Consider the following 23,044-nt stretch of genomic DNA (forward strand, 5'->3'; position numbering starts at 1 on the left):
GAAGGAAGGCATAAATTAAGGTCATATCTCGAAATTTCTTGCCATTTTCATTTTGGACGTCCAAAGTACGAGGTTTCCCACGAAAAAACGCTATTGACCTTGAATTGACATTGAATATCAAGGTCATGGTCGAAACCGAGGTGGAAACTATGGTCACCATCTGATAACCAGAGAAAACCCTGCAACTTTTGTTCGAAAACTTTTTTTCTAAAATGCTGTCCTGCCAAGTTATTCTGACAATTCCGAAACTATTGTGATACCCTGTATATTTTTGAAAAAATTGACGCATTTCGAAAGAAGTAATGATTTCTGATGGGTAAACATTTTCATAGGAAATATGAAGAATCTGATAAAAAATTTTTTTCGAAATCGTTGCTCCGTGGGTTCCCACATTTCCTCATTTTACAGTCTAATCTATCTATATCCACTATGATGTGTTCGTTGAATCTGATCTTTGAAGCTCTGGTCGTCATACCGATATAAAAAGATGGCACATCGTAGTAGCTTGTTTTCTGTTGCCTGTGAAATTTTTAGTGAAAATTGTATTTTTTCCTATGTATTTACTCTAAACCTGCTGGGTTTCTTGAGAATCCCATGCACCCATGCCAAACTACTTGTGAGAGTTTGAAAAATTGAGTACTTTGAAGCTATTCTTTTGAAAATATTTTGAATGATTCCTATCTGAAATATCAAATTACATTTCTAGCAACACAACTCGAATTATTCATCAAACGCATTAATTAACCTGTTCTAGTTCAGAATAACCAAAATCTTCTTATAAATAAATTATTTGGCAAGAATATGGCGGGTAGGAGGCGCTAAGAGCCCAATTGTCGCCACTGTGTTTGATAAAGTCACTGCATTCCAGATCAAGTTTATGGTTTCCCATTTAAGATCTCTATAAATCTGTCTATTCCTAACAAACCAAGGTGCATCTATTGCACATCGTAGCAGCTTGTTTTCAGTGGCCTGAATTCTTTTGATATGGCTCTTTGCCGCGAAACCCCAGGCAACTGATCCATAAGTCAGTTGAGGCCTAGCAACGGCTTTGATTATCTTCAATTTTGTCTCTTTCGACAAGTGGCTTCTTCTTCTTATAAAAAAAAGATATTGAAATAAGAACTGAAACTTATTGATTAATCCAATATAGTGTTATGCAATAGAGGATAAACACATGATGCGAGAAGAAAACCGACTAGAGATGAACGGTAGGCAAATGCCCGGAACCAATATTCAAGAAGTTAAGGGTTTTTAGTTTGGGTCTCGAGCTCAGGAGACTGAGAATCACCAGACTTGTTCCCCCTCAGGAGAGGGTGGTTCGTCTGACTTCCCCCCTCTTACACCAAAAAAAAAAAAACAAACCAAGTTTGAAGATCCGGCTCCTGAAGCTAGAAGAGCTATTATTGGCTCCCTATAAGCTATACAGTTTATTCAACCCTATGATTCAACCCATATAGCCCAGATATACAGGGTGTCCCGGGAGTAACTGTACATACTCATACCAGAGATAGAGTTGGACTAGCTGACTGCGGATTGACTATAAAAAATTAATTTCTGGATTTCTCAGCTACAGGGTGATTTTCCAACTTCATGCACGCAAAAAAAATCTTTTCTTCAACCAAATGGATCATATTTGTTTGAAGTAAATGATAGATTCATATATAAGCAAGAATATAATAAAGTTAAGTAAAGTACACTTTATTCTCAAAATTCAGATATATTCAGTTCTTCAAATGAGTAGATAATATACTTGAATCTAATAAAACAGATAATATTAATTCAAGAAAATTCATATATTCCTTGAGAGTATAGTACTCATTTTGAAATGAGAATTTGAAATATTTCATATGAGTGTAGAAAAATTTCAGAATGAATTATTAAACCTCTTGATCTTAGTGATTTGTCCGGTTGAAGGAAAGAGACTGAATACTTGAATGAACGTAGCTTTTCTACTCAAACCAACTTTGCACAAGTGTTGAAACAAGTATATCATATTATCAAATCACAATTGATATATTACTGGTTTTGAGGAAAGAATACGTTTTTGTGAAGTGAATAGTAACTTCAAATTTATCTCTCGGTGTATTCCCAAGAAATAAATACAACTATCCGTCGAATCTATTTACATTCTAACTTTGAATAATTTCCAATATTTATTTTGAGTTTAGAACATTTTCTTGTTAAAAGGTCAGATTTCTTCAATTCAGTTTTTACTAGATTTGACAGAAATGAACTTCATACTTGAATCAACCAGATTATTTCATTAGCTGAAAATCAACTTCATGCTTGTTTTGAGGAATTAATTATTGAACTATTTGGTAGTTGACTATTGCTTTGATTATAGAATGAAGATTCTCCTTAACAAAAAAGATATTTATGAGTAAAATAAATTTATTGCACATTCAAAATGAATATCAGCAAAAGGAAAATGAAATAAATATAGACTGACAAAAATAAATATTATATATTAAAAAAAACTGGTATAATATTTTTCAACATCTAAAAACATTGAACAAGGTACCTACATACAATAATCACATAATGAATAAGACATTCAGTACTACACATAAACTCTAATATATATTATATATGAGGAGGAATAACATTTGATTTCGTAACAATGTCAAAAACACAGCACTGTATAAGTGGTATGTACTAGGATAGTGCACATTCAATACATGAAATAATTTAAAAAATATATCGAAATCCTTACGCGCAGAAGGAAATTGAAGATGCATCTCATATTCAACAAAATAGAAAACTTTTTGGTTCTAGTACAGACCCTCCTAAATCAACAAATAGGGCTGGACAGTTTGTTTTCTTTGACGATTTGTTTCTTTGTTCTCCAGTGATTTGTCCAATATCTCCAGAACTCTACATAAAAAGAAGAAGTAAAAATCGGATAAATTCATTTTAGGCCCTTTTGAAAAAAAAAATCACCATAGCATGAACAATGAATCGATTTTTCCTTGTGTTATCAAGTTACATAGAAAACTTTTTCTTCGAAAAAAAGTTCTTTTCGCCTTGTAGGAAGAAACGATAATATTTCAAAATTATATGTTGTATGAACCAGCAGGATTTTTCATTGAAAAATTAAAAAACCTAGGTTGTATCGAAGGAATGATTACATATTTTACATAATATTAAGGAAGTTTACACCTAATTCCAGTGGATATAGCTACTTTTGAAAATAATTATTCAGAATTATGGTGTTGCGAATGAAGAAGATGTGCACCAAAAATTTATAAAGCATCAAACAAAATGTGAAACATATAGGTTTCAGAAATTCAGATTCTTTAAATATCATAAACTTACCTTGAAATATTCGGATCAAGCTGTCCGAGCATCCCCAACCTCTCAATTAGTTTTCCATATTTCACTCCATTTTTTACTTCAACTAATTAATAAAAACATTTCTTGAACGTGCTTCCCTTAACAGAACGTTCGGCGGTATTAACACAGCGAAAGTGATATCTCTTTTTACGAACTAGCCAGGGGGCGCTTTTTAGTATATTATTGAATTATATACTTGGAACTAGTGGATAAAGAAATTCATATACCTACTTGGATTCCGATAAAACTGTTTGCAGGTGGATAGAGAGGTTTTCATTGGTCCTCTATATACAGAGGATAATTGCTTGTTAGTATATCGAGCAATCATAAACTTCGATCTAGTGAACAAAAATAGAAGAAGGACTAGAAATGGTAAAAAATCATGAGAATCCTTATATTTTTCAGAATATTTATTTCAAATTTGACGATCCGTGTTGGATCGTTTTCCTACCCGAAAAATTTCTAGGCATACCTTTATAATCCAACTCAAATATTCTATAGTAAATATTTTTTCGATGACCAATTTGGCCAGTCTTTACCTATATGTTCTCAATTCATTACGAAGCAGGATAGAAATCAAAATCATGACTCTATTAAAATTTTTCCTCTGTTTTCCTAATGAATTTTTTGCATCTTCTTCAAATTTCGGCAATAACTTTTTGACAACTATCATTCAAGTATTAGATGGATTTTGTTGATATGGCTGTTATTTATTTTTCCTTCTAGCGATAGCGTTTCGAAAGTATTTCTTTCCACACGCATTGACGTTTGGAAAGTAGTACTTTTCCAAAATTTTGCAGAAATAAGCCCACGCACGAATATGCGGAAAGTGAAAAGCAGGGGTTATTCCCGCACGCGAATATTAAAGAGTCGCATCAATCATAAAATTTTGGCATATCTCTATGCGCCAATCATAAAATTCAAACGTTTCTCTATGCGGCTGAGCGCACAAAAATATAAAAAAATATATAAAATTAGAGTATGACTATATACATTAACTTATGGTAGATACACCAGATCAAATTTTGAACAAAACTTTCTCGCAAGGCATTCAATTTCATTAGGCACTTATTGGCAATTTCGCCCATGAATTTTTTTTATATTTCAAAATTATTATCAGCTAAGGTGTTCATCAACAGATTTTCATATTATCTCTAATCCAGAAATTTTGTCACTAATATTTTCATTGTTGAGTTATGAAAATTTTCTCATATCTATTAGGTATAAGAATCATCAAGATCGTACTATCGTCATGAGAAAACCAACTTCTTGAATGTATTAGGTATATCGAATGAGTATAAGCAATTTCTCGATTTGAGAATATTATATTTTCTAAGTTAAGATGTCATATAGTTACAGGAAATATTAGAGTACTCTTGGATTAATAGGACTCTAGTACTCCGATCAAAAAAAATATATACTTGGATGAAATATTTTATTTTTCAATGAAGTATATGTATTCTGTGAGATATAAATTAACACCAAATATACCGAATTTCCCGTTTTACTCGTTCCAATTCCATATATATTCAAAACAACTACAATATTCCAAGAATATCTTGATTCTTGATTACTTTTTTTCCGTGTGGAAATACAAAGTTATTGACAGATTTTATTGAAACTTGGTAGGTTATTGACACATGCTAAGGTGAAGTTAGAAAGATATTAATTATTCCATTATTCAAGGGCCGAACTCATTTATCTTCATTTATAGTGTTCAGGGTAAAAAAAACATTTTGTATTTCGAATGACAAAAAAATGATTCACTTTTTAGAAAGAAGCTAAATTGTGCATCAATTTTTGGTATCGCTCAAAGTTGTCACATCAACAATTATTTTTTTATGAATTTATTAATTTGGATAAAGTTCGAAAATTGCAATTTATTTACCTGAACAGGACTTAGTCATCTTGTGTAGGTCGAAAATGAATAATAAATATTCTTAAAAAAGTCACTGAAGGTGAAGAAGACTATAATAATTTGTTGATATACTGGGTGGCCATCCCTGACACGGATTTCACTTTGGGGGAGTAAATGAACGTATTTAAAACAAAAATTAGTGATGTGTATAGGGTATACAGAAGCATATTTCAAAATTATTCTTATGTATACCGAGTGTTCGACAACAATGATATAGACCAAAGTTACACTTCTTCCAGTCAAGAGAACAGCTGATGAACAGAATAATCAACTGTTGCGATATTTTAAGAAATAATGGCGATATGATTCGGAAGGCTGTATCCAATTTGAAAATTCCGCAAGAAAAATGTATACAAGCTAATGGTTTTCATTTCGAACCACTTTTGAAGTAATGTTGACTCAGCAATTCATTCGTTTCTATTTTCATTTTTATTAGGTACTCTTTACTGTATTTTAGTTTTTTTCTTTTGGTATTGTTTCGTTATTGAAGTGCTTATTGAAGCTCTGAACTTTTTTGCAAATTTTCTACTAATACTTTCGCATTTTATATTCAAACATGAGATTTTCAGTTCTCTTCATGGTAAAAAATTAAATTTTTCGTACTTTACCCAAATTTCAAAATTCATAAAAAAATAATTGTTGATGTGACAACTTTGAGTGATACCAAAAATTGAAGCATAATTTAGCTTCTTCCTAAAAAGCGAATCAATTATTTGTGATTCGAAATACAGAGTGTTTTTTTACCCTGAACACTTAAAATGAAGATTAATGAGTCCGGCCCTGGAATAATGAATTAATTGATATCTTTTTCACTTGACTCCAGCATGTGTCAATAACCTTCCAAGTTTCAATAATATCCGTCAATAAATTTGGATTTTATGATGGTCTAAGTATTTCCATGAAGTTGGAAAATCACCCTGTAGCTTTCTAGGGAAATCCAGAAATTAATTTTTTATAGTCAATCCGTAACCAGCTAGTCCTACTCTATCTCTGGTAAGGGTATGTACAGTTATTCCCCGGACACCCTGTATATATGGACATAACATTCATCAAAATCGCCAAAAATATCAGCACAAAAATTCACCATCGGCGAAAAACCAAGAAATTTAATAAAAATGGATAATAAAATGCCGATATTCACATAACTCGCAATTTATATGATAAGTGGCTAAGACTATTCTCTTAACACCAAAAAAAAACTTGGAGAGGTCCTCTAGTTTTCCCAAATTCTTCGCCAATAAAAACTATTTTTTTTTGTTAGGTTTTGTTTCAGTAGGATTTCAAACGAATAAAGCACAATTTCACACAATTTTGAAAATTCCATACTCTCTATGTCATAACAGCAGGAAAAATTATTTTCGACAATTCTTGGTCTTCAGCCCAATATTTATATTTCCTCCTCGATTTCCTCTATTATCCTCAAAGGTATTCACTTGCCATGCCTGACCCAATTATTCATCAAAAAAATCAACTGAATTCCACCGCTTTATATAACTATAATACAACAGTACAATACATATAACATAATAATTCCGCAGGTTATCAAACAAGTTTCTACTTCGAAGATCGGAAATACCGCAGCCGCACTAAGCTCTGAACTTACTTCATCCCTATGTCCCTATGGTCTAGTGTCCGTAAGTTAGATCTCGGAAGCGCGAAGCGCGCTTTTCGACTTACTTCAGTGGGTTCCGATTTCAGTCGAGCCGTGGCAGGCGTAGAGTCAGTAGTGAATGTCAGTTTGTCGTGCAGATCGGCCCTTTAAAATACGCACAATCGTCCTTGCATTCTTCAGATGACAACTAGAACCGAACCGGAAGCCTAACTTAAATTTTTTCACATTACACTTCTATAATTAACAAGTTTGGTAGGTGTTTGAAGCTTTCCGACCCCGAAATAGGTTTTGTTGTGGAGATACAGGAGGCATGGTGGAAATCCACGTGGTAGATAGTCTATCCACCCTAATATAGATGTTCAGTGAATGCCCTCGTACGAATAAAAGTGGGTGACTATGAGTTCCCAGTCACCGTCGGCCATCGTTGATAAGACTACATCAGATTATTATCACGGTAAAAAAGAACCTGTAAACATAGTTTTGTTGGTGGTGTGTGTGTTGTGTATTTCTGGTAGTGTTTACAACGCATGGCGGCAGTCCTATTTCGAGGAGAAATTAAGAAATCTGGAGGAAAGGGTATACTCCATGAAGGCGAGCTCCTTCGAAGTTATTGCTAGTAGGATAAGGAGGGAAAATTTATCTCATCTTAATAGGAGGATTAGGAGGGATTCTTACCAGATGCATTCTGGCGGTACGAGATCCTCGAGGGATACTCCTGAATGTGTTTGTCCTGCAGGTGAGTTTCTTGAGTGAAAACTTCCACACAGATTGGGTTCCGAAAGTTTTTGTAATAAGGTTTCAATTTCTACAAATATTTCCACGTAGGATTTTCACCGAATTTGAGTTTGCGGCAAACAACCTATTCGGTAAGAGCCCTTGGTCAACCCTTGGATTCCGATGAGCTTGTTTTTAAATGCCAAGTATATAGCCACAACGAAAAAACGTTTTGCTCTACTTCAATAATCTTTCAATCCTTACTTATATCTGATGATGTTGAAGCTGTGAAATCTACACCAAGATCTACACGTTATAGATTACTTTAAAAGATTCCTTTTGTGTGTGTTCTACAGAAAATTTATGAGAAATAATAACTTAATCTCTATTGATGTTCGGAAGGCATTTCGACTGCTTCATAACGCCGCAATATTGGAAATGAATATTATACTCCAGCAGCCTGCAGAATTAACTGCACTACCCCTGAAAGGGTGTGTTTCTACTACAGAAATCTAAAGAAAAAAGAAGAACTAGGAAAGGAAGCAATCTAATTAGAAGATGGCAATGATGAGAAATTGGCACCGACCTCGGCACCGACTTTTCCAAAAACAATATTTTTTTCGGAGTTGTGGGTAGATTTCTCCGTACATTTCGACGGATTTGAAAGAGTTCCGGAGTTCCGGAAACAAATTTTGAATATTTCGTGGATTCTAAATCAACTAATTCAAGAATAAGTGGTTCTAACTTGTCCTTTGTGCTATTTTTCGACCTCGTTTTCGACATACGTGAAACAGTGTTTATGCTCGTGTTTATGGCTTTATGGATAAAGTTGAAAAAAATCATAATTCTTGACTCCATAGTCAAGAATTCGAGACAGCAATTATTTTGAATGAAGAAATGACCAATATTTCCTCAGATATTTCCTCGGATATTTCAGTTCCGATTTACCGGTGTGAACCTAGCAGACCGTTTCCAGCAGACCGTTCGACGGAAACACCCGAACGCGGTGACCAGTGGCGTACAGTCAAAATTTTATAGCACGGAAACTATTCGCCGGAGCATAACCATATTTGAAATGTAGGATCTCTATATCGATGTGATTAACCACAAAAAAAATCAGCGACTCGCATAGGGATCCAGGGGGTGTTTCGTCATCCCCTAAATTTCAAAATTTTATTGCACGGAAACTATTAGCCGGAGCATAACCATATTTGGAATGTAGGATCTTTATATCGATGTGATTAACCACAAAAAAAATCAGCGACTCGCATAGGGACCCAGGGGATGTTTCGTCATCCCCTAAATTTCAAAATTTTATAACACGGAAACTATTCGCCGGAGCATAACCATATTTGGAATGTAGGATCTTTATATCGATGTGATTAACCACAAAAAAAATCAGCGACTCGCATAGGGATCCAGGGGGTGTTTCGTCATCCCCTAAATTTCAAAATTTTATAACACGGAAACTATTCGCCGGAGCATAACCATATTTGGAATGTAGGATCTCTATATCGATGTGATTAACCACAAAAAAAATCAGCGACTCGCATAGGGATCCAGGGGGTGTTTCGTCATCCCCTAAATTTCAAAATTTTATAACCCGGAAACTATTCGCCGGAGCATAACCATATTTGGAATGTAGGATCTCTATATCGATGTGATTAACCACAAAAAAAATCAGCGACTCGCATAGGGATCCAGGGGGTGTTTCGTCATCCCCTAAACTTCAAATCTTTTTAACACGGAAACTATTCGCCGGAGCATAACCATATTTGGAATGTAGGATCTTTATATCGATGTGATTAACCACAAAAAAAATCAGCGACTCGCATAGGGATCCAGGGGGTGTTTCGTCATCCCCTAAACTTCAAATCTTTTTAACACGGAAACTATTCGCCGGAGCATAACCATATTTGGAATGTACAGTCCCTGGCCAGTTTATTAGACGCACTGAGGATTTTTTTTTATATTTACTGGTATTGCCGGAGGAAAAAGCAGAATATTTGAATTTCATTTCCACAGAATGTCAGTTTTATTTACGACTCTCATTAAATTGTTCTATTTGGCATTTATTTTTGATGTTGTAGTATTAGTACTTAAGTATGAATCAGTACTATGTTTTCCAGTGGACGTCTTGCATTCTGCAGGTTGGACGTTATTTCGATAATCCACATATGAAATCATTATCTTCGAATGCAGCAAACCGAACAATTCTGCATTGATAGTATGAAGCTCTCATAGCTACACAGGGTGGCTCAGCAAAATATTAGAATTTCATGTTTAATCATCAATAAATCAATATTTTTTATTGAATATGATATATTATATGTGAAAACCATTTACAGATGAAGTATATGTAACATAAACATTCAGTTTAATAATTCAATATTGAGATTTTGCATCGAATCAATGCGTCTAATAATATGGCCAGGGACTGTAGGATCTTTATATCGATGTGATCAACCACAAAAAAAAATCAGCGACTCGCATAGGGATCCAGGGGGTGATTCGTCATCCCTTATATTTCGAAATTCGATAACACGGAAACTATTCGCCGGAGCATAACCATATTTGGAATGTAGGATCTCTATATCGATGTGATTAACCACAAAAAAAATCAGCGACTCGCATAGGGATCCAGGGGGTGTTTCGTCATCCCCTAAATTTCAAAATTTTATAACCCGGAAACTATTCGCCGGAGCATAACCATATTTGGAATGTAGGATCTCTATATCGATGTGATTAACCACAAAAAAAATCAGCGACTCGCATAGGGATCCAGGGGGTGTTTCGTCATCCCCTAAACTTCAAATCTTTTTAACACGGAAACTATTCGCCGGAGCATAACCATATTTGGAATGTAGGATCTTTATATCGATGTGATTAACCACAAAAAAAATCAGCGACTCGCATAGGGATCCAGGGGGTGTTTCGTCATCCCCTAAATTTCAAAATTTTATAACACGGAAACTATTCGCCGGAGCATAACCATATTTGGAATGTAGGATCTTTATATCGATGTGATTAACCACAAAAAAATCAGCGACTCGCATAGGGACCCAGGGGGTGTTTTGTCATCCCCTAAATTTCAAAATTTTATAACACGGAAACTATTCGCCGGAGCATAACCATATTTGGAATGTAGGATCTTTATATCGATATGATTAACCACAAAAAAAATCAGTGACTCGCATAGGGATCCAGGGGGTGTTTCGTCATCCCCTAAATTTCAAAATTTTATAACCCGGAAACTATTCGCCGGAGCATAACCATATTTGGAATGTAGGATCTCTATATCGATGTGATTAACCACAAAAAAAATCAGCGACTCGCATAGGGATCCAGGGGGTGTTTCGTCATCCCCTAAACTTCAAATCTTTTTAACACGGAAACTATTCGCCGGAGCATAACCATATTTGGAATGTAGGATCTTTATATCGATGTGATTAACCACAAAAAAAAATCAGCGACTCGCATAGGGATCCAGGGGGTGATTCGTCATCCCTTATATTTCGAAATTCGATAACACGGAAACTATTCGCCGGAGCATAACCATATTTGGAATGTAGGATCTCTATATCGATGTGATTAACCACAAAAAAAATCAGCGACTCGCATAGGGATCCAGGGGGTGTTTCGTCATCCCCTAAATTTCAAAATTTTATAACACGGAAACTATTCGCCGGAGCATAACCATATTTGGAATGTAGGATCTTTATATCGATGTGATTAACCACACAAAAAATCAGCGACTCGCATAGGGATCCAGGGGGTGTTTCTTCATCCCTTATATTTCGGAATTCGATAACACGGAAACTATTCGAGTACATCAAGAAGAGCGAAAACTTCCACACAGATTGGGTTCCGAAAGTTTTTGTAATAAGGTTTCAATTTCTACAAATATTTCCACGTAGGATTTTCACCGAATTTGAGTTTGCGGCAAACAACCTATTCGGTAAGAGCCCTTGGTCAACCCTTGGATTCCGATGAGCTTGTTTTTAAATGCCAAGTATATAGCCACAACGAAAAAACGTTTTGCTCTACTTCAATAATCTTTCAATCCTTACTTATATCTGATGATGTTGAAGCTGTGAAATCTACACCAAGATCTACACGTTATAGATTACTTTAAAAGATTCCTTTTGTGTGTGTTCTACAGAAAATTTATGAGAAATAATAACTTAATCTCTATTGATGTTCGGAAGGCATTTCGACTGCTTCATAACGCCGCAATATTGGAAATGAATATTATACTCCAGCAGCCTGCAGAATTAACTGCACTACCCCTGAAAGGGTGTGTTTCTACTACAGAAATCTAAAGAAAAAAGAAGAACTAGGAAAGGAAGCAATCTAATTAGAAGATGGCAATGATGAGAAATTGGCACCGACCTCGGCACCGACTTTTCCAAAAACAATATTTTTTTCGGAGTTGTGGGTAGATTTCTCCGTACATTTCGACGGATTTGAAAGAAATTTTATAACACGGAAACTATTCGCCGGAGCATAACCATATTTGGAATGTAGGATCTTTATATCGATGTGATTAACCACACAAAAAATCAGCGACTCGCATAGGGATCCAGGGGGTGTTTCTTCATCCCTTATATTTCGGAATTCGATAACACGGAAACTATTCGAGTACATCAAGAAGAGCGTCAGAACGAAACTATGTTGTTGCATTTTTCGAAAACGTATCCTGTCCTGTTCGTGAAATAGAGATTAGCGATTTTCTTAGTCTAAACTACGGAAATTATTTGACAAGTTTTGTCATCGATAATTATTTTTGTCTTATTGATTCAAATGATAGATTTCAAAAAGTTTGTGTTCAAATAGCGAGCAGTTTGTTTTCGAATAAATTCGATCAGAATAATGAATTGATTATTGAAAAGGATTATGTAGCACTGCCTATCAATGAAAATAATAGCCACTTCCTTCTTATCATTCTCGACGTCAGAGCGAAAAAGTTTTTGTTCATGGATTCATTAAGAAGAACAGACATTCAAGCAAAAGATAGGAAACTGAAATATTTCCACAGGTTCCAACAACTACTCAAAAGGAGTCAAACAGAAAGTTATATACAATCGTGGAAGATTGTAGATGAACCCATCATTTATCAAGATGATTTAGATGATAATTTCAATTGCGGCATGTTCGTGAAGTACTACTTCCGGACATACATTTCGGCAGAACCTATGGACGATAATGTTGACATAAACGAATTCCGACTGAATATCAAACGATTCTATTTAGAAAAATCTTCACCGATGCATGATAGATGCTTATACTGTTCAAAAATAGCTCATATAGATATATACGTATGCAGAAGTTGCAGAAGAAAATTCCACATGTCATGTCTCACAAACAAGCTCGATCCCAAAAAAGAATTCATGAATAGTATATGTGATTTATGCCGCAATTATTGAAAGAAAACGGTATTATATAACGTTTAGTAAAACAATCATGGAATATGCCTATCGGGGAAACCAAGTAAAAAAAACGCGCCATGCATTCTACCTCAAGGTGGTGCGGAAACGAATGCTCGAAGACATTCCAAGTGGAGAATTTCTCGTGTGATTAATCACAACGTTTCAAATATGATATGATTTTGATATAAAGATCCTACATTCCAAATATGGTTATGCTCCGGCGAATAGTTTCCGTGTTATCGAATTTCGAAATTTAGGGGATGACGAATCACCCCCTGGATCCCTATGCGAGTCGCTGATTTTTTTTGTGGTTAATCACATCGATATAGAGATCCTACATTCCAAATATGGTTATGCTCCGGCGAATAGTTTCCGTGTTATCGAATTTCGAAATATAAGGGATGACGAATCACCCCCTGGATCCCTATGCGAGTCGCTGATTTTTTTTGTGGTTAATCACATCGATATAGAGATCCTACATTCCAAATATGGTTATGCTCCGGCGAATAGTTTCCGTGTTATGAAATTTTGAAATTTAGGGGATGACGAAACACCCCCTGGATCCCTATGCGAGTCGCTGATTTTTTTGTGGTTAATCACATCGATATAGAGATCCTACATTCCAAATATGGTTATGCTCCGGCGAATAGTTTCCGTGTTATAAAATTTTGGCTGTACGCCACTGGTCACCGCGTTGGGGTGTTTCCGTCGAACGGTCTGCTGGAAACGGTCTGCTAGGTTCACACCGGTTCCGATTTCAGGTCTGTTAGTTCTGAGTAGCTCTAGATGAGTTCTGCAAAAAGCACAAAGAGTCGAGCTTTATCCTCGGGTTCATCGAAATTACAGAATCTCACATTTTGACAGAAATTCGAAAAATGACCATTTGGAATGAAGGCAAAAATCACGGCCGCAGGGCGAGTTCTACAGAATGTCGAGCTGTTTCTATGCCAAGCGAGTTCCATCGAAAATTAAAAACTTTCCAATCAAGCAGTTCTATATTCGGCTCTATAATATGGTCCAAAATTCGGGAAACCAAAATTTCGAAAGTAAGTGAAATTCTCTCTAAAAATGAATCTCGGAAGAGTTCTGGTGAAAGCGAGGGTGAAAGTAGCACCGAGAGTAACGCTCAAGGAGTTGTACCTTTGAGTATTCAACCCACATTGGTTGTACAAAATATGCCAAGAGAACTGTTTATTTTAATTTAATTATACAGGGTGTTTCCGAATTGAATTTCAATATTTATGGGGGTGATTTTTGGGCCTATTTTAAGAAGAAAACTTTATACGAACATATGTCCTAAACGTCTCAACTTTTGAGATACAAGGTGGTATTATTTAGACAGTCAGTGGCACGCTCGGTTGGGATGGCACACGAAGAATTATTCTAAAATTGATGGTTAGGTGTGGCTGACTTCGCTGCAAGCAGATCGTAACCATTGAATGATCGTGATCTAATGAGTTTGACACGAGTAATGTCCATTTCACCTTACTTTTCAGGCAACTAATTGAGCAGACTATTCAGGAATCGCCTAATTTCCAACAACCTCAATTTCGAAACTTAGCTTTGGCAGCAAAGTTGAGGAAAAAGTTCGAAATATTACGTTATGACGAAAACTTTCCCCGTGACGTTTGCATGGAAACATAAACTAACTTCAACCTTCAATAAAATCATTCGAAAACTACAGAATTCATTTCAAGTTTTCATTGGTTTTCTTGTGAAATAGTGGCAATGGAATGGATTCGATTGAATACGATCGAGTGAGGGGACAGAGAATTGGTCAGAGATATCTTCCATGTTTCTGGTAGTGCTACACTACAAGAAAGTGCAGTGGCTTTGACTTTGAACATGGTCCAAAGTACGAGGACTGAAAATCGTGGAAGATTCGTATAGCTCTCATTCTTCATTGACAATTTCCCAATCAACAGCTATTACGAATTTTTCACTGATTTTCCTTTGAAAATTTTTCAAAGATGTTAGCCTGGATGATTACAAAAAATTCGAAATGTGGGCTATAGAATCCTGTAGCTTAAAAACAGGTGGCGCTGAAGCTTGTTTCTCGATACAGTGACTCTATCAAACACAGTGGCGACAATTGGAAATTTAGCAAGAATATGACGGCTAAGAAGCACAGATTTCAATGCTATGATCTCTATTTCGGAATGCGGATTGGCTCACGTCACGTCACGTGACCAAATCCGCCATATTCTTGCTAAAACGATGAAAAACGAGACCACAATTGTCGCCATTGTGTTTGATAGAGTCAGTGTATTTCTCGATACAGTGACTTTATATAGGTACCATAAGTATGTACAGGCTGGGCAAAATTCGTTGTCTACTGAAGGCATCTCGAGAACTATAGCAGCTGGAAGAAAACGGACGGCATATAGTCGAGCTCTTTTTTCTTGACAAATCCAAAACTGTAAACAGATCCAGCCTAACCGAGAGCCTAACGTTCATAGATTTTGAGTTATGAACGAAAATTGAGAAATTGTCATTTTCAAGGGAGCTTATTCGAACTCGTATTCGAAATCCGTTGTTACATTCTACAGGCACTTTCTTATGAGTAATTCGAATATGATATAATTAATTTTTTTGATTCAGCCATTTCCGAGATACGACGGGGATTTCTGATTTTTCAAATATAAACTATAGTTGAAAGTTCTTTCATTCTGCTGCAATTTTTTTGTTGATTCCGAAAATGTATCATATGTCGCTATTCACATAAATATAACATAAGAAAAAAATTTAATACTTTTTCCTGCTTTTCGATTCAGTGTTGAATTTTTAGTAGGCTGGCGTAACCATAGCGACCGTTGAAAATGAATTATGGTTCGTGAACTCCATACAAAATCCTATGTGAACTCAACCTTCTATGATAGGAATCACCGACTGTCGAATAATTATTTCTTTTATATAAGGATATCGAGATCGATATCCTTTAAAAGACACTAGAAGACTTCAGTCTGATTATCATTAAAAAAAAGTAGGAAAAAGTATTGAATTTTTTCTCGTGTAACATTCATGTGAATAGCGATACATTTGAAAAATCAGAAATCCCTATCGTATCTCGAAAATGGCTGTATAAAAAAATTTAATAATATCATATATAATATAATATCAAGATATCAAGACCATCCCTATTGTCATTTCATCTACAGGCCTGATACCGAAGAAACTACTAGAGAACTTGAGGAAACTTCAGTTGGACGAAAATATCTGTAGAGTCATGCAGAAGGCGGTACTGCTCGGAACGGCGTGAACTGTACGCAAGTACATGGGGAATGCAGAGGAACACCGTCTGCTCCGACAGGAAGTGTGGGTAGAGCAGGAATCCAACCAGCGGCAGGGAGCCGAGGAGCGACCCGGACCCGACCACCACCACGAGCCCGGAAACCTGGAAAGAGTTCCAATAGAGCTTCCTTTTGATATCTGAGATATCTCTTTCGTTTATAACTCAAAATCTATGACCGTTAGGCTGGATCTGCTTTCAGATTTGGAATATTCAGGAAACAAAAGGTGGAGAATGTGTCATCCGTTTTCTTCTAGCTGCTATAGTTCTCGAGATCCCTTCAGTAGACAACGAATTTTGCCCACCCTGTATATGTATAAAGTCCCTGTATTTCTCGAGTGGGCTCTCTATTCTCTGTTCAATTAATCTATTATATCAATTCATTCGATATGAGATCTATGTTCTCTATCAACATTTGTTTTCATTGCTGTCAAAGTTGTAAACAAATACATATTTCAAAATGGTTAGTTGTTCATCTTTACTAAATGCAAAACAAACGGACGTTGTTGTGGAACATTTCACAGGTAAGTGTTTCACATGCTCAAGTACCTTTCCGATTCTCAATTTCAGGTCTTAAGCCGGGCCACAGACACAGAGAGAAGACGGCGTGCAACATGCGAAGAATGACAGCCATCAACTTTTCGCACTTATTGCTCATTACACATGAGAGAAAAGAACGCAAAGGACACTTTGCGTAGTGCGAGAATTCGTCAGTTCGAAAATGTCATCAGTGGGAGATGAAGAATATTGTCTGATGGCAGTGGCGTACGCTTGTTTGGTGAAAAAGAAGCAATTGAAGTCGCTTCGAGAGAGGAAACCAAATAGGTTAAAGAATTGCTTTGGAAGAGAGACCAATTTTCTCATATCAATCTTCTACAAAAATTACGTTCGGAAATTGAAGACTGGCAAAAAAAAGAGAATCATAATACCATAAAGTCGGCACATAAACGTCATCCTCTCCTTCGCACAATCGTTGGGATTCCAATACTTTTTTGAATTTCCGTCGGAAACCACTACGAAGGGTGTTAATTTTTGATTTTACCGATTCAATTGTTGCAGATTTTTCAACATCTTTCAACTTAACAATTAAGACATTATATGCGTAATTCTTCTTCGATCGGTCCATATATTCTTTCGATTTTGTTCTCCACAAAGATGGGAAGGACCTATAAATTTCTATGAACTCCACTAGCTGACCCGGCAAACGTTGTTTTGCCATATAAATAATTTCCTAGTAATTTCTAAAAAAAAATGATTAAATTACTAAAATGGCTATTAAAAAATAAGGGTTGATCGTAGAAGGGTGAAAATTGAGGATTGTATGTATTTTTGTATGTTGTATCATAAAAAAATAGAAATTAAAAATTTTGTCTAAAAAATAAAAAAAAAAATTAGGGGTGGACTACCCCTAACATTTAGGGGGATGAAAAATAGATGTTGGCCGATTCTCATAGATACCGGATAAGCACAAAAAATTTCATCAAAATCGGTCAAGCCGTTTCGGAGGAGTATGGCAACGAAAAGTGTGACACGAGAATTTTATATATTAGATAAAAAATTCGCGGGAGAGATTTCTAAGGTCCGACATCGTCCTTGGTGCATTTCGAGCCGAAACAGTACTGAAGACTGAAGCTGCAGCTGCTCGATTCGATTTGCTGTATATATTTGCCTACTGCAGTGGTGAGTCCGTTAGTGCATAAAATCGCCCACACACGGACGTTCATGCTACGCCCATCATGAATTTTTTTAGGATGGTTCGGAAGAGATGAATGACGGCGAACATGCAACATTCCTGCCCACAAACGAGCGTTGATGCTGTCATTTTCTGCATGTTGCACGCAGTCTTCTTTCTGTGTCTGTGGCCGGCTTTAAGGCGCGTACTCACTGGCGACCAGCAACAGCAACCGGACATAAAAATCCCATATTTTACGACTTTCTTCGTTCGTCGCACTCTCCAAAGTGATCCGAGACCTGTCGGTCTTCGCCGCACTCAAAGGAAAGTAAAACTGTGCTTCGCATCGAAGTACGGGACGTACTAACTGGACTGGTGCAACATGCAACGTCGTTAAATTGTATGGAATTTTTATGGCCGTTGCTGCTCGGCAGTGAGTACGCGCCTTAGGGTTGTCGGTCATCGCCACTCTCAAAGGAAGGTAAAACCGTGCTTCGCAACGAAGAACGGGACGTACTCGCTGGTGCAACATGCAACGTCGTTAAATATGAGATTTTCATGGCCGTTGCTGTTGCTGCTCGCCAGTGAGTACGCACCTTTCTGCTTCCCCCTGTTATTCTATACTCAAAGATTCCATATATGTTCTCAATTCATGATTATACTGATTATAAGTAATTTTGTTCAATTGTTTTCTGTTTGTTTTTATTTTTTACTGTGTTGACGTGCTGTGTATGTTGATGAATGATGCTATTTTAGTGGGAACCTCTGAGAAACGCGTCCAAATGAAAATATTCATATAACAACATATTCGAACGCAGCGCAGGCATCTCGGCAGGCAAATACAGATCGAGCGAACGGACTATTTACCGAGTTATTTCCACTACTGCATGAGTCTTATACGGCGACAAATAATAGTCCAGTAGAATAAGCATACCATTATGGAAAAATTGCAACCAATGCATTTATTGCTGAAACATCTTCCGAGAATTTGTAATTTTAGATTTTTTTCCATAATTTCCGGCTAATTTATTACCCTAATGAACAATTCTTTGCTCGAACATTAAAGTATGTCAATTTACAAAACTGATGTTTTTGCTCGTGTTTTTGCAAAAACATCATTTCTGGCATTATAATTGGTGGTAAATTAAAGGGTTTTGTTTTTTCTATAAAAGTCACTTGACATATTTTCTAGAACTCGCCTAGTGCTAGTCAGAACTCTCATCTGAACTGAAATATCATTTTTCCTCTCATAATTATTTGTTTCGAACAGTCCAAAATGTTCTGAATTCTCTTAATTTTCACAGAACATCTTCTAAAAACGATAAAGAATTCTCGAACTCCGTCTTCTTCAACGAAAAATAGCACTAGAACTATTTTTTTTTCGAAAAAGTCGGCGACACGGGGCGCCACTAATTTTTTTTTTTCATTAGGATCCACGATTAGCCGGAAGTATTCAAAATTTGTATCACGAACTCCAGAACTCTTTCAAATCTACCCAGAACTATAAAAAAGGATATTTTCCAAAAAAGTAGGCGTCAACTTCAATTGAGTTAATGTCGATGATGATTTTGTGCTTTGGATTTCTTAAAAAGTACATTTTAGAAGTGATTACTCCCTAATTCCCACCCCACTGACGGCCTGACAAACTATAACGGTGATGTCTGTCATTCGATTCATTCCTTCTTCTTTGAGCACAACGAATTGAACGATACTCATCCCTTCAAAAAAGCAATAGAATTTTTTCGCATAATATATCGAACCAATTTTTTTTAGTCAGGTGTAAGCATGGATGTGGCCAACTTCACACCGGTAAGAAATCCCAGAGGAAGTCGCTGTGAAAGTGGAAATTGTCACGAGTTCGTGCTTTCTAAGTTTCGCAACCCCTTAAGCTTAAGACTTCGAATACTTCTGAATACCGAACAAGTTTTCCCGACCGAAATGAAATTCAACTCTTTTACAGGTTCCTGGCTTGATAGGAGCTATAAAAAAGTCATATACGTGATGAGCTTGCAGCAAAGTTCTTTGTCTTTTGCTCCGCCTGCCGCTGACTATCCAGGCACACCCTACCTAGGTTTGCAAAAGAAAATTCGATGTATCGAAAATGTCAATGCGAATTGGGATGAAGTCAATAATGTAATGAGATAAGAAGTAATTAATCGAGGGAAAATGTCTTTATTTTCCTCAGATCAGATGAATCGTTTCCACTGAAGCATCAAATTTCGTAGAAAATCTTTTGTTATAAGGAAAATCTTCGTAGAAGAATGGTCATTTTGATCATTTTTTCAGAATTCCTACTGTTTTCTAAAGTATTACATTGGTATCGATAATCTCGTGCCCCCATTTCTTCTTTTATAGTAACGTCGAAGATATCCTCGGTCTTCGAGGGTTAATCGAGGGTTCTTTCACTGGACGTTTTTTGTACACTAAGATTCCAATTTCGAGATTAATTCCACTAAATTCAGGAAAATTCCGTTCAATTCACCACAATTCCGTTAAATTCATCATAAATCCGCTCAATTCCACTCAATTCTGATCAATTTATCGCAGTAATTTTCAGTGAAAACTCAACCTGAGTGTGCTGTCCACTATTAGTAATTTGGACAAATAAAAATTCGAATGAATAAATATCTTCTATAAAGAACACTGTATAACTCAACATTAAAACCTAAGACAAAAAAATAAATTTTTCTATATTTTGTTGAAATGATCTTCACTCAGTTTTGTCGAATCCAACACTGTTTCATATCAAGTTGCCGTCAAATAAGTACGAATTTTAATATGTCTCATGTTCCCGAGCTGTGATTTCGCGGCAAGCTTCGCTCGAAGTTTCGTCTTGCTTCATCTGAAGTATAATTTATCCTAGACTGAATCTACTAGTGCATCTAATCTGAGGTCGAACTAAAAATCGAAATATCAGTAGAACTGTATTATTGGCAATACAGCCATTTATTAAAAAAAAAATAATTTCAGCAAAAATTAATCTAAATTGGAAATTTTTCCGAACCAAAAAAATTAAAACTATTTTACCCTAAGACTCAATATATTTAGGAAAATGAGTGGCATATTTTTTTGAGAAACTCATAATGACGTCAACTGCGTTCCTCTTTTTGTTTTCGAGTCAAGTATGACCTAGAAAAAATCACTATTATTTTTCATTTCAAAAATATATTTAACATATTAAACCTATACTGTGACCCACGTAAAATATTCCAGCCGAATATTTCCGTAAATAAAAAAGTTTTTTGGGAAAACGGCTTGAAGGTCCAATTTCCATTTGGACATTTCCGAGGACATTTCTGACAAATTCAGAAATACGACCACTTAATGCATTTCACCCATCACTTCCTACTATATAGTTTTCGACATCGAAATGAACGCCATATTAACTCATAAATAAAATCAAAATCACATTTTCCAGAAACACTCAAATATATGGAAATCTCGATGGAAATGTTCGACTATGGATTGTTTGACATGGCCACCTTGTATAATATGTTAGTTAAATATTACTGAAATGATGATAGAGATATATCTACTTCGCTTGAGCATCATCGACTTCACACTTTTCAGTACTTTTATAGGTTTTATCAAAACGATTCTTAGGTGACACGATTATTCAAAAGCATCTTTCTGCGCAGGTTCATTTCCATTCAATTCCTTTACAATTCCATTCAATTCCTTCAGAATGCCGTTCAATTCCATTGAATTCCTATAAAATGTCCTTCAATTCCATTCCAATCAATTCCAATATAATTCCGTGTAATTTCATAAAATTCCGTGCAATTCCGCCTCAATTCCATAATTTTGTACACTAAAATTCCGCAGTGAAAGACCCCTCGGGGTTAATACTCAATGCCTCGGTCTACCCCAAGTTGTCTGCTGTATTTCAATGCAGAGTTTTACAATTGCACGGCATTATATTGGGATTTAATGGAGTTTATTTAAAGTGAATGGAAATAGATCGAATGAAATTAAACTGGATTTTAAAAGAATTGCATATTGCATGGAACTGAAGCGGCAAAGACTGCTCTATTGAGATTATCGTTTTGAGGTTCGCGGGCATTAGACCGGTCTACGGCCCGACAATTGATTCCATCAATTAATTAACATGAAATGCCTTATCAGGAATCTAGAAAACCATACCACATCGTGAGCCATCGCATATTTTCATTTTTAGCGCATTCAAAGAAATCCGGGGTAATTTTTCAAACCCCGTCTTGCCTCTTATACGTAAATACCTAACAAATTTCCCACCTTAACCTCCCTTCCTCAACTTTCGTAAAAATCTCGTGAATATCTGTTCATTATTTTTTGAGTTCATCCTAAATAAACAGATGCGACGGTGGACGTTATGTACTGATTGAACAGAGAATATCGCTCAAAAGAACGAGGTGTAGAAACTCTTTTTGATGTTGGTAATTTGGTATTACCCAAATTTCCGACATCTCATTCCGAACATTTTTTGACGTTTTTTCAAGAGCTTTGATGAGTTCATCACATAACCTGTTTTGAAGATTAGTAGTCAATTCATAAAGAAATAGGTAAAAAATTACAGGTAAAATTTTATCTTCCACTATTCTCCCTCGCTTTCTCCCCACCTCAACTCCATGATCTTCCCATGGATCATATATCTTCAGCTTAGCAAACTTGACAAATTTCAAATTACTTCGTTGTTTGTAATCCCTTGTGCGCCCGCCTTCCTTTTCTTGCGTTCCCAACAGTATGTTGAATCCGAGGTTGAATCTTACCCTCCAACTCTTCACGTACATTTATAATGAGCTCCAATGAAGTTTTGCAAGCAGTTGGGCGATAAACTCTCAATCTAAGGGGTGTCATTCGCATGCAGGTGTGGGTTTAATGTAAATAAGCCATCCGATTTTGTGGGAGATGTTCATGTAAATCATTCTCAAATTACATTTTGAACGAGCGAAGCCAGGGGGTGCGTTAAGGATGCAAATTTTGTCCTTTGCTCTTGCAGATTCATCAATTTAAAGATCTGACGAAACGATTTTGGGTGGGATTTTGTGGCTTTTTAGTTCGTTATGTGGGTTTGGCCTTGAGTAGGCGAACCCAATTG

At 36.1% G+C, this 23,044-nt stretch overlaps 1 protein-coding gene across 30 annotated transcripts in view; it reads left to right on the plus strand.

Annotated features, from left to right (window-relative positions):
* Positions 1-6,945: 6,945 nt before the first annotated feature.
* LOC123316081 (collagen alpha chain CG42342) overlaps positions 6,946-23,044 on the plus strand; it is a 404,706-nt gene continuing 388,607 nt past the window's right edge. For all 30 annotated transcript variants that reach the window (XM_044902017.1, XM_044902020.1, XM_044902038.1 and 27 more), the window contains exon 1: positions 6,946-7,599. In XM_044902017.1, the coding sequence (XP_044757952.1) occupies positions 7,260-7,599 (340 nt within the window). In that variant the 5' untranslated portion in view covers positions 6,946-7,259. The remainder of the gene's footprint in view (positions 7,600-23,044) is intronic.

The sequence above is a fragment of the Coccinella septempunctata genome, chromosome 6 (assembly GCF_907165205.1).
Source record: "Coccinella septempunctata chromosome 6, icCocSept1.1, whole genome shotgun sequence".
Classification (NCBI taxonomy): Eukaryota; Metazoa; Arthropoda; class Insecta; order Coleoptera; family Coccinellidae; genus Coccinella; species Coccinella septempunctata.